Raw genomic sequence first — 13,386 nt, 5'->3', positions numbered from 1 at the left:
GGCGGAGGAAATCGCGGAGCGAACGGAGAGGGATTGGTATCTCCCGATCTTTCCGGTTCTCAATCCGAACAAGCCCGGCAAGCTACGTATGGTGTTCGATGCAGCTGCGCAGGTACACGGAGTTAGCCTTAACACGTTTTTGCTCGCAGGTCCAGACCAACTGGTGGGGTTGGTTCAAGTGCTATACAAGTTCCGGGAGTATCGAGTCGCTGTAACGGGAGACATCCGCGAAATGTTCTTCCAGGTGCGCATGAATCCCGCCGACCAACGGAGTCAGATGGTTCTGTGGGACGATGGTAGAAGGTCAAGCGGAGAGCCCAGCGTCTATGCCGTCTCCGTAATGACGTTCGGGGCGGCTTGCTCACCCGCTAGTGCTCATTTCGTAAAAAAACCTCAACGCGGAGAGGTTCGTGGATCGTTTCCCACGAGCAGTGCAGTGTATAAAATACGAGCATTACGTGGACGACATGTTGGCCAGCGTCGAGACCGTTGACGAGGCAGTCACTTTGGCGGAGAACGTAAGGTTCGTGCATTCGAAGGGCGGTTTCGAGATAAGAAATTGGTTGTCGAACGAGAAGGCCGTCTCACATAGGTTACGGAGCGGAGCTAACAACGATACGTCGATGGACATGTGTTCAAATCAAGGCACCGAAAAGGTACTTGGTATGTGGTGGAATACAGCTGACGACACCTTCACCTTTCGAATAAATCCGCGTATCGATGTGAAGCTACTAAAAGGTGGCAGATTACCCGCAAGGCGTGAAGTATTGAGCACACTAATGATGATTTACGATCCTTTAGGACTTATTGGCCATTTCCTAATGTTCCTCAAAGTTCTCTTACAGGATCTATGGAGATCCGGTATTCACTGGGACAAACTAATTGAAGGTGAAGCTGCAAGGAAGTGGTTGAGATGGATCGGGCTACTACCAGAACTGGAGAAGGTAACCATCAGGAGGTGTTACCGAACCACAACGTCATCGAAGGCACCGAACGTACAACTGCACGTTTTCACCGACGCTAGCGAAAGTGGAATGGCTGCTGTGGCTTACCTGCGTTTCGAGGAAGACGGGATAGTAGAGTGTGCTTTAATTGGGTCCAAAACACGAGTCGCACCGCTGAAACTTTTATCCATACCAAGGTTGGAGCTTCAAGCGGCGGTGATAGGAGCACGATTCGCGGAGCACATCATCAAGACGCATCGGTTGAAGGTTACCAGGAGGGTGTTCTGGACGGACTCGCGGAACGTTGTGAGCTGGATACGATCGGCGATACATAGGCGATACAGCACGTTCGTCGCCTTTCGGGTGAGTGAGCTGGTCGAGACGACAGAGATTAACGAGTGGCGGTGGCTTTCCACTAAGGTCAACGTAGCGGATGACGGGACGAAGTGGCAGGGAGTTCCGGACTTAACCTCATCCAGCAGATGGTTCCGAGGGCCAGGGTTCCTGTGGGAATCTGAAGAAAAGTGGCCAATCAATAGATATGATCCGGGTGAGACAGCAGAAGAGATACGCAAGAGCGTGTTACACCATACCGTGGTTGATGCTGTAGTCGACTTCACTCGTTTCTCACGCTGGAAGAAACTATTGAGAGCGGTCGGTTATGTTCTTCGGTATATCGGGAACACTCGGCGACGGATAAGGCAAGTGAAGAAGGTAACAGGGCCACTGACACAGGATGAACTGCTAGCTGCGGAACGGACACTCTACACGTTGGTGCAGTCGGAAGGGTTTGCTGCCGATATTAAATGCCTGCGCAGCGATGCGCGGAAGAAACATCCTTGGAAACAGGCGATTAACCGGAACAGTGTGCTCTACAAGCTTTTGCCTGAAATTGATGAAAACGGTGTACTACGTATGAGGGGACGACTGACAAATTGTGCGTTGTTAGGGGCTTCGTTTGCAAAGCCAGTTATCTTACTAAGAAGACACCCCGTCACAGATCTGATCATCAGAGACTTCCACGAGCGCTTTTGTCATCAGAGCCACAGAACAGTGGTGGCTCAACTCCGGATGCGGTACTATATACCGAAACTGCTAGTGGAGTTTAACCGGGTACGACGAGACTGTCAGCAGTGTAAAATATGGAACGCCGTGCCAAATCCACCCCTGATGGGGGACATTCCTCGGCAGAGGGTAGCAGTGTATCAACGGGCCTTCACGTATACCGGTCTAGATTATTTTGGACCGATACTCGTGGTCGTGGGACGTCACTCGGAGAAGCGCTGGGGAGCGCTGTTCACCTGTCTTACTACAAGGGCGGTTCACCTCGAAGTAGCTCATGCACTAACAACTGCTTCCTGTATTTTAGCTATCCGCCGGTTCATCGCAAGAAGAGGCTCGCCGAGGGAGATAATAAGCGATCGGGGTACCAACTTCGTCGGGGCGGCGAGAGAGCTCAAAGACGCCTTGAAGGAAGTAGATGAAAGCACGCTTAAGTCGAGGTTCAATAGTCCTGAGTTGAAGTGGAGCTTCAACCCGCCGGCAGCACCTCATTTCGGTGGTAGTTGGGAGCGTCTAGTCCAGTCGGTAAAGAAGATACTGTGTAGCTTCGATTTACCACGATTGCCCACGGATGAACTGTTACTGTCCACGCTAACAGAAGTTGAGATGATGGTCAACTCCAGACCACTTACATACTTACCGATCGACGATGAGCTGGACTGTCCGATAACGCCGAACCACTTATTGCTCGGTAGTGCCGATGGGAGTAAAGCAGCCGCTTTTTTCGATGATTCACCGACTTCAATACGGTCGTTATGGGGTGCCCTGCAAACCAACGCGGATATATTCTGGAAGCGGTGGATTGCAGACTATCTACCAACACTCACCCGCAGGACGAAATGGTTCCACCCGGTGCCGCCGATCCAGGTGGGAGACGTAGTGGTAATCGCGGACGGGAATTTACCGAGGAATACCTGGCCAATGGGACGCGTTCTAGAAGTGACCCGGGCTAAAGACGGTCAGGTTAGAAGGGCAACGGTGCAAACGACATGCGGGATACTAGAAAGACCGGCAGCTAAGATAGCGGTTCTGGATGTCGGGAAACGCGAAACGAACGAATGAGGCGCGCGCGAGATAGGGAAACCGCGTGGTTTCGTGACAGATTAGGATGCATAAGATAAACAAACAAACGTTAGAAGAGTGTAACGCCCAGGGGCGCTACACTGGTGGGGAGATTGTTGTAAATGCGTTTGTTTTGATAACGCTTACGCCCTACAACAGCCGTCTGCTGTTGTAGAGCTTCGAGAGCAGAAACAACGGTGGGACATTGCCCACCATTATTATAGCGGCGGTTGCGATGGCGCCCTGGGAAAAAAAGGGATAAATAGAGCCGAAGGACGCGCCCTCGGTCTCTTTTAACCGCGACTGTTTGCCGAAATAAAGGACTAATTTTGTGATTCTTCTGTAAACTAAGATATCGTACAGAATTAATTTTGGACTTTCGCGGCATTCTCAACAATATGAGTTTCAAAGAACGAACTAAACAAAGAAACGAAAATGATAAAATGATTGCCGAAGTATATGAAAAGCAACAAGAGAAGAATACCCACAGAAGTACATACAGAATCTTTAGAAAAGTTAATTCTGATTAAAGCTATGAAGTTACAAGAAACATTCAAGAAGGTAAAACCATTTAAGAGACAAAAAAGATGGAACACTATAGGGAAAGTTTGGAAATGGATAACAGGCAACCCTGATGCCGATGATCTTCAAAAAATCAACAGTACGCTAAACTCTCTCATCGAAGAAAACAATCACCAAGTAATGATCAACGAAGCTTTGAATGGAAGAATACGAGAAGTAACCGATATTGCTAACAAAGTGCTAACAAACGAAGCGAAACGATATGAAACATATGCAACAGAAACAAGACAGCTAATAATACTATCTAATTTAGATATTTCGCAAGACCAGATTGAAACTATCGAAGAAGCCATTATATCAGCCAAACACGGAATACCGAACAGCAAATTATTGTTCACCGAAGACTTACAAACGATTAACGAATTCCTGAAGAAGAACGGTTTTGATTATAATACAACAGAAGAACTTCTTGCTCAATCAGTAGCGCAATTCATGATGAATACGACACATGTTCTGTATATGCTAAAATTCCCAAGAATATTCTCACAAATCTCACAAAGTATGATTTCGTCGAACCAATAGTAAAAAATTGGAAACGAATATATTGAAACAGAACTTCATCATAAGAAACGAAACACACGTATTCGAAGTCATTAAACCATGCCAAGAAGAAAGTACTCATAATCTATGTGAAGGAAGCAACCTTCAACATTGTACGCAATGTGTATACCAACTTATACAAGGAGAAAATTCAGAATGCCAATATGAGAAAGTATATTCAGCTAAATTACAAAATGAGTCTCTGGAATTCAAATTGCATTTATTCGGATCGATAGGAACAACAACGATCGTAATTGTAACTGGCATTGGCATATTGTACGTGTTTCTTAAATGTCGTAAACAAAAAATAGAAGTTCAAATACCAGATACAAGAATTCATACGGATAAAAACCTGCATAAAGAAATACCATTGAGTTTTCACGCGATGCACAAACTTTGAGGACAAAGTAATTAAGAGGGGAGGAGTTAGCACAACAGTCAGCACAACACATATTCAACACAAAGGCAGCATAATGCATACTCAGCATAAAACATAGCGCAACGTATATTCCTACAGTCATGATCGCACTTCATAAACAGATCGCGTTTCGTAAAAAGATTGCGCCGCAGCGTAAACAAATTCCCGTGCAGCGTTACATCGAACAAAGAGCACAATCGCGTTGACACCAAGAGAGCTGACAACGCGCATTCAACATAAACATCCATTCCCAAGATCAACCGGCATCCACGCAAAACAAAGAAAAGGCAATATAGTTCCAGTTGAGTATTCAGATGAAGTAGTTCTAGTTAGACAGCCGAGCAGAACAGTTCCAATTAGACATTCAATCTGTTAAGACTTAGTTTTAAGTTTTAGTTAATAAAAACATATTTTTTTATGGCCAAACCGGCCATGTAAAAATTAACTAAATGTCTAGGGGGAATGTTCGACAGTGACAGCAGCGGTCGGTGTAAACATCGTTTGTTTACAGCATGTACATTAAAGTACGATCATTTCAAGGTAAATGCGTCCCGAGAATTTCTTGTTTTAAAGTTAATATTATATTGTTATTGAAATATTGTTGTTTGCTTATTTCTCACTGCTCGTCTTTATCCTTGGCACCGTGCTTCAGGATGCGAGTGAACTCGATGTAATCAAACAGTCCGTTCTTGATCGGTGCCTCGCGAAACATTTCATCCACATCCTCGTCAGTGAACCGATCGCCCATTGTCGTCAGCAGTTCACGTAGCCTGTCTTCATTCATGACGCCCGCGTTTTCCTCGTCGAAGCAACCGAATGCGTTCTTGATCACCTCCTCTGGATCGGTACCCTGCAGCCGTTCGCCAAACAGGGTTAGGAACATGGTGAAGTTGATCGGACCGGGCGCCTCGTTCATCATGCCCTCCAGATAGTCCTCCGTTGGGTTTTTGCCGAGCGACGCCAGCATATCGTGGAGGTCGTCTTTCTCAATGAATCCGTCCCTGTTTTGGTCGATCATGTTGAATGCCTCCTTGAACTCGGCAATCTGCGCTTGGTCGAACATAGCGAAAACGTTCGACGTTGCGCGCTGTGCACGCTTTTTCGTCGTACCCCGACGTCCGGCAGTTTTGCGGGAAGACATGTTTATATCTTGTGCTTGTTGATGTATTGTTGATGCTAAAGCAGAACAGAGAATGCTGGCCAGATGCCACAGGAAGGATTATTGGTGGATGGCGAGTATGTTGATTGAAGTTGATTTGTGCGTTGAACGTAAAAAAACGGACGAAACGAAACAAAATGCATCATGAGAGTATAACCACTTTGAATCGATAGAATAGGATTATTTTGTAATTCTTATTTTTAAACCTAAACTAACCAAATATTACACTATGCTACACAGATGGTTCAGCAACCTATCAGCACTGAATAACTGAACCTTCCTACGTCCACGACTATAATATTGCGACTAAACATTAGCTCCTATCGAGTAAGACGACGAGATCGCAAACCTTGGACTTAACTGCATCAAGTCCCCGTTGCCACAGACTTATGGAGACGTTTCAAACATTGTTCAGTGTATTGGTGGGGACCGTTTTGAGTCACGGTGCCTACACTTCAACGAATATGTAAGCGTCGAGAGTTCAAGAGACTTCTCCCGGGCCCCCGCCCGTTTCCAGCTCGTGCACTCAGTGATGCACCATGTGTTACATCGACCATTAAACCCATCCAGATGTTGATCAAGTTGTTGATTTTGCTGTACCGTATAGGTCGACTCGGTATTCGAGAATTGAGCTACCACCACCAAAGTCGCAAAACGAGGTCGAGTGAGAGTTGGTTGTGCCAGTACGGGATACTTTTCACCGAATCAACCCAACCAACTTTGGGTGAGCTGTGTGTACAGGCTGCAAAATCGCATCCTTATATGGTGAAAGACGGACAAAATTATTGCCCCTTTTGGTAAACAGTGACCTCCCCGTGTGGCCTGCTCCAGCCCTACCTTTATTTCTTCTCCATTGCACAACGCACACATAAGAACGTCAAATCCTTTCCCTAAGTCAGCTTTTGGAAGGGATTCACAGCTTCGGTAGTTAACTTTGCGAGTAGCAGTTCCTTTAAAGGAAAAACAACATTTTTTCATTCCATTACAAACGATGTTGACACATTAAACTTCCATAAACAGTTGGTGGAATGTTTTGGACCAGGGTTTAATGGTTTCTTATACAAGTTTATTTTATCAATCGTCACTACAATAACGAATGACAAAACGATCTGACGATTGACTGTCTTATTTAGAAAACTGTAAAGAAAACAAGCTCGAACTATGAATGGAATGATGAAAGAAAATGCAAGAAACATCTGCAAATACGTTACAAGTTTGAATGAAAATTACTACTTCGCCGACGGATGGTACCAGTCAGTATTCAGGCTGGTGAATCATCAACATTCTAATCACTTTACATTCATGCAGACAAAGGTAAAGGAAAGAAAAATGGCAACCAAAACATCCCAAGTTAATTTTCCACCCTTGTAGACGCTCGCTTTCATTTAACGCACATGTGTATCTACATCTACGTGTAAAACTATGCTACTTTATGTTTAACGAAACAAGCTAATTTTCTACTCTTAAGGAAAATACAACATTTCAGTTAAATTTGATTTACTTACCGCAAATAGCAAGACACACAGGACACCAGTTGCAAGCTCTTTAGCTTATTCGTACGCGTACAACTCAGTTGGAACGATTCGCTGAACTGACAATTGGCTGGAATTGTGTCCACAACTGAGAGTCCAGTTCTTTGAAGTAGGGAAAACATTGGCGCACAACACACGAGTCGTCCAATTTGCAGAAGTATTCAAAACGAGTAAACACCCAACAAGCAATTTGGGTGAATTTCGAGTGAATTTTGAGCTCTGGTCCGAAAGCGGCCGGATGGAAGTCGCTATATGACTGCCCAGCATGCTAAAGACAGCCGGACGGGCTAACATTGTCGATTTACGCTACACAGTTCAAGAGTGCACGTGTTTTTAAGGCATTTTTACTGCATTATGGTCAGCAATTTTATCTTATATGACTTTAAGAAGATTTTAACTAATTTTACAAACACGTTTTATTAACATTCAGACGATTTTTCACCATTTTGCAAGTTTTAGCCCACCTTCGGGGGCATTGCTATTGTTGATGTTGGTACCTTGGGCAGCATATTGGTTGTCACACCTTCACCAAGAAGAAGAAGAAGAAGAAGCTCACGTAAACAACACGAGTGAAGCCGCTGCAGAAACGAACGAGTTTTATCTGCAATTATATAAAATGCAGTTGTTTACATGCAGAGAATAACAATGAGGAGTCTTCTGCATCTGCTACCATAGCGAAAAAAGCGTTATTCGCACATTTATCACCGTCATGTTCGTGCAACCGGTATCACCGTCATGATCATGCTGCCGGCAGAACCAAAGGAATTAAAGAAATGAACGTGCTTTTTTACCATGATTCAAGTCCATCTTGTACTAGAAGAGAGTCCTTAACCTTTAGATGATCCTTTTACATCGTACAACAGCTCCAGTGCCATCTCACAGTGGTTAAAATGGGTTACAATTTTCATCACCGCATCCGACCTATGAATGTGCATGTGATATTTTTTGTCGTGAAAGTTAAATTATTATCGCACGTTTGGTTGCAAGCAGAACTCTTGTTACATTATATTTGCCCCTCTAATGTATTTACAATAGTTTACTCTACGATCACACGAAAACAAGACGAGACAAACTCATGACGGTTTGATGACGGTAATTATGATGCTGTTCCACTGGAATCAGTGTCTGAAAATGAATGGTAAATACAGACTTTTTAAACCGCCATTCAATTCAGGAAATACTTTTCGCTGAGGCCGAGGCTTCAACGAAACCAAAATACATACCGACCTTTTACTGCACCATCAATTTGGTGCATCTAGCGCAAATTCATGACGACGACATACACCGCAGTGCATATTTCGCTTGAATCCATCATGGGTGCTTTTATAGCCCTATATTAGCCCCCAATTCAACACAGACGTAAAAGACAAATACATAACACATTAGAGATTCAAACACATACAATACGAGTTCGATTCTAAATATAGACAGTAAAATGATTGGGGAATGCATAGAAGAAAAAAAGAACTGGTAGGGAATGGTGGGTGAGAGGGGCAGGATGGAACCGAAAATTTTGTTTTTAGCAGCGTTGCCAATTTTTTGGCTACTGCAAATGTCAAAACCTGCCTTAGCCATCGTTATTTGGGCGCCCGACGGTACCAATTTCGGGCGCCCTGCGGGAGCATTTTCGAGCGCCCTTTCGTGTGACGTTTGGAGCTTGGGAAGCCTTCAAACTTTCTGACTACACGTGAAACCGGTTGTCTGGAATATGATGTTTTACTGGTTGTCAATTTCTTGTGTTTATATTCCTGGTTCGCGAGTGCACTTGTTTCAAACCAAGGATTACTGCAAATTCAGCAGCAAATAGACCATGAAAGTACATTCAAAACTAATTTCTCATTGCTTTACGTATGTCTTTTGACATTCATGTGTGTTTTCCGCGTTTTTTATTTTAAGCCAACAACCGTGAGATTGGCTACCATTGATTGCTCGTACCTTGGGCAATGTTTCGATTGTCATGCCGCTTCAAAGCTCAAGAAGAAGAGGAATAATAAGAAGCTCGTGAGAATGAAACCATCACAGCCACATGCATACGTACATAACGAGTTATCTCCCTAATACATGCACACTCCTAGGCTGTAGATGCGCACTCACACAATCCCATACCCCCATAGCAGAATAGTGGGTATAATTCTTTCCGTTGCTTACACATAGCTCAAGCATTTATATTGACAAGCAAAACTAAGGACTGTTTCAGTTTTTCCTTTGTAAATACATGTCGATTTGAAGCATTTAAACAGGCATAATCATCATTGAAAGCTCATGTGAAGCACATCTCCGTTTTTGGAAAGTTGACATAGAAGAAAGAGGAGAAATCCTTAACTTTTTCTGAAAAACGGAAACTGAACTGAGATCAATGTAAGAATAAATTTCTTAAACACTACGAAGATCCCCAATAACAACTTTAACACAATTTTATTTCAATCATTACGCAGTGGCTACGTTTTCACCGTAACATACAAAGCACGTTATGAGTTTATCAAACAGTCAGCTACAATGTTACAAGTTACAGAAAACAGTACATGCTTTCAAGATTCCAAACGAGTACTTAGAAAGCAATTGTGTACAAAAGAACAGAAGAAAGACGTTTGTGTGCAATGCGTATAAAAAGGAAATAGCAAATGTGTTTCAATGTATTCACTAGCTTTATTGCCGAAAACGTTTGTAAATCTCTTTTATTCTTTCACAAAGCTTAAAGCGACGTTCCTCCTTCTGTTAACGTTCACCTTCTGCTTTATTTTTCTTCTGTCACATTCCTTCAAGATTCTTAGATACCCAAGATTGCGAAAGGAACCAAGGTATCCAACGCTTGGTTTACCCAGGGTTTACGTATTTGTTTCAAAAACATCTACAAGTGAAAAATGTTGGTACACTTCAAAGAGCTATAGCATGAATACGGCTTTGAGTTTTGGCGTCCTATTAATAGCAGTGTAAACTAGAAGAATTCAACAAATTTTCAATAATTTCAGAAGATATCAGCCTTCAAACTTTATGGCAACCCGTGAAACCGATTGTCTGGCCGCCTAGACAATTCCAGTAGTTTTACACACGTTCCTCTACCCGCGTACCTCACTTGGTCCACACATTTGTGGTCGCACAAAAGATTTCGTATTGCCCTCTTTTTTTCGAATATGTCTGCCCTACTCTAAAGACGACCAACGGCCAGTTTCGATCCACCCGAACGTGTCTGTACACAGTGATTTGGTGACATGTATGGTTGTGTTGGTGTATATGAAACGCGTGTTGCTGAAAATTTTACAAATCCAAGGAAGCCGGTAAGCAAAACCATAACAATCGCGAACCCGAACTTATATTTCATATCTTTTTAGCAAAAGAACTGTTCCGCATGGATAAAATGGAAGTCGGAACCATCCTAGCATCTGCGCCGTCGCCGAAGAAACAAGAAACGCCACAAAACTCAACGCATTGGCGTGTTCCGGTACAGTTTAAGTGCCGGCATCGACGGAGATGATCTTTGGTAAGTAAAATCGTTTTTGTATACTAAATATAGTTAATAAATTACTGGAAGTGTTATAAAATGTGTTCGAGAATGTGTTGTGCATAGTTTTAAGGTTTTGTGGGTGGAAAAGTGAGATTACCGGGATCTTTGTGCTGCAAACGCGCAGTCACACATGCCCCATGAGGTGAATATCCTCATTTTACCCTCAGCCCATAGGAAAGCGTCCTAAATTTTGTCCGGTTCTGTTTTGGTGGCGGCATCGCTGAAAATCGGTAAAATATCAAGTGGGAAGTGATTTATTAGTATTCGATCAACACAGTTGTGCATTAATTCACGGTTTTAACCGCAATAAACCAATTGTATGCTCAACGCTTAGTTTGGTGTTGTGGGCGCAAAGGTTTAGGTCAACGATTCCTCGATCGATTGAAATGATTCTGATTCGGGAATCAAAGCGGATTTGCAACTTTTCCCTGGCCATTTGGAATGAAAGAGAAGACACTGTTCTTAATTATGATTGTGTGAATAGTGCGTTTCCGTGACCCGTGGATAATCTAACGGCATGATTGTGGTGTTATATTCGCTTTCCAGATCACTATCCGCGACGCACCGCCTTAAGAATTCGAATGGCGGTTCCGTCGTGAGTTATCCGTCCCAATTGACAACTGGTCTTAAATAAACGCTATAATTGTAGAAAAAAATGCTCGATTCTGCTCGAGCCATACTCGAATCACTCGAAACTGTATGTGTATGCGTGACCAACTGCTTTTCGAAACGTGAAATGTGCTTGTGTGTGTAATCCTCCGTGTTGCGACTTGGCAACCATGATGACGCTTCATCTATGTTTACATTTTCTATCGGCGCTACTGTCACAATTTCATCTTTCAACTGATTTCGGTCGGGTGTTTGAAATTTTACCAGCAAAGAAAAGCGATTAAATCTATCGAAATGTCTTCGCTGCCGTTGAAGAGAAGCCGCAAATTGACGAATCGGGCCAACAAGAAGCTGAAGGAGTTAGTTTCTGAGCACCATCGCGAAGAAAGCCTGGATGCGGAAGTGCCGGGAACGAGCCGGTTGGTGCCTCAACATATCGGTAAGTTTTTGCTTAATTATTTAGCTAAATTGGACACGTAGGATTGTTTGGTGTAATACAGTGTGTGAAATTCAGTGCAGTGACGAAATAGTGCAAGAATTCTCCTTCTTTGCCTTCGTATGTGTTGTGAAATTACACCCGGAGATCCCCAGGTAACGGCCGGCTGGCCGGCTTGAGCATCCTAGCGGTGTTTGCCGGCAGAACATTTTGTGTGAAAGTACGGTTCGATGCGATTCGTGCGTTCGGAAGATTATTTGCGCACGATGAAATCTATGAATTGCCCACTCTCACCGAAATAAAAAAGTGACTGAACGATGGGCGTTAATGTGAAAACATCGGGTCATGTTTGTACTGTTGCGTGCGCTTGTTATTGCTAAGGTTTAGCAGAACAGAAACCTTGTTACGATTAGCCGTTAAGTTTTGTTAATATCATTATATTGCACTAAAGGGTACTAAGGGTAACTAATAAACTCAATCCGTTTTACAGATTCAACGTCGCAGGGAGCCAATCAACCCCAGGAGATAGAAGATTCGTCGCAGCCTGCAAACCCGGCCGTCACAAGCGAAATTAGTTTTAATCTTTCTGGTGGTGGTGTTCATGGGGATGCAGTTTTAGATGACTTAGATGATAGTTATAGCATAGATCAAGAAGGTGGTGGGAATATTAGTTTAGATAGTAGTTTGGAAATTGTCGAAGAGGACGATTACGCGAGTAACCTTTCCTCTGATGGCGACAATGAAGATGTTGTTGGCGAATGTACGACTGCTCATAACTGTAGAAACCACCGCAATATTAGCGATTGCTTAAAAGATTGGGCAGTCGTACATAACCAACCACGTTCATCAATTAATGAAATTTTGGCTATTTTAAGACAATGGACCGACCTTCCGCTTCCAAGGGATTCACGTACGCTGTTAAAAACATCAACCACCATCAGCCAGGAGATACGAACCGTTGAAGGGGGAGAGTTTTGGTACAAAGGAATTGAGAATAAGCTCAACAGCTACTTCCAGTAAGTAAATATTTGTATTATGTTCAGCAATAATGTATTCCTAATCATGTGTCCATTATATTATATTTTAGGTCAACTGTTCCTCCAACGGACCAACTAACCATCATTTTGTCCACTGACGGGCTTCCCCTTCATAAAGGTGCACCAACACAGCTGTGGCCCATCCTAATGAAAGTGGTAGAGCTCCCCCAAGCCCCAATCATGATGATTTCGATGTTTTGCGGACCGGAAAAACCAACCAGCCTGCAAGTCTTTTTGAGGCCGTTGGTAGAAGAGCTGAATGCGATTCAACAGAGAGGATTGCAGCTCTGCGATAAAGTTGTGCAATTGAAGCTTCGCGCTATTGTTGCCGATTCTCCAGCACGAGCGTTCATTAAAGGTCTGTATGATACAAACAACATTTACAACATTTACAGTTCATTAACTAGCTAACTCATTGGGATTTGCAGCAACAACCAACTGTAACATGCAGGTTTGACACCTTTGACTAATAACGCAAAAACAATTTAAAATAGCTAAGACAC

General features: G+C 43.4%; 2 protein-coding genes across 3 annotated transcripts; one reads left to right on the top strand and one right to left on the bottom strand.

Moving 5' to 3' along the window:
- Positions 1 to 4,305: 4,305 nt before the first annotated feature.
- Positions 4,306 to 7,347, bottom strand: LOC128309227 (myosin regulatory light chain sqh). Of its 2 annotated transcripts, none has more exons than XM_053045605.1 (2): positions 7,273 to 7,347; positions 4,306 to 5,804 (listed from the first exon to the last, which is right to left on the bottom strand). In XM_053045605.1, exon 2 carries the CDS (start codon positions 5,747 to 5,749, stop codon positions 5,225 to 5,227), a length of 525 nt encoding a protein of 174 aa, XP_052901565.1. In that variant the 5' UTR covers positions 5,750 to 5,804; positions 7,273 to 7,347; the 3' UTR covers positions 4,306 to 5,224. The 2 variants fall into 2 exon arrangements, with proteins under 2 accessions (XP_052901565.1, XP_052901566.1); XM_053045606.1 differs by having other exon boundaries at positions 4,306 to 5,784; positions 7,273 to 7,280.
- Positions 7,348 to 11,704: 4,357 nt separating this feature from the next.
- LOC128309237 (uncharacterized) lies at positions 11,705 to 12,866 on the top strand. The gene is made up of 3 exons (XM_053045614.1): positions 11,705 to 11,849; positions 12,337 to 12,523; positions 12,710 to 12,866. The coding sequence occupies exons 1-3, from the start codon at positions 11,705 to 11,707 to the stop codon at positions 12,864 to 12,866; spliced, it is 489 nt and encodes a 162-aa protein (XP_052901574.1).
- The last annotated feature ends 520 nt before the right edge of the window (positions 12,867 to 13,386 follow it).

This window comes from Anopheles moucheti, unplaced genomic scaffold, assembly GCF_943734755.1.
Source record: "Anopheles moucheti unplaced genomic scaffold, idAnoMoucSN_F20_07 scaffold_34_ctg1, whole genome shotgun sequence".
NCBI classification, from domain to species: Eukaryota; Metazoa; Arthropoda; class Insecta; order Diptera; family Culicidae; genus Anopheles; species Anopheles moucheti.
This window is presented reverse-complemented; position numbering and strand designations above follow the sequence as displayed.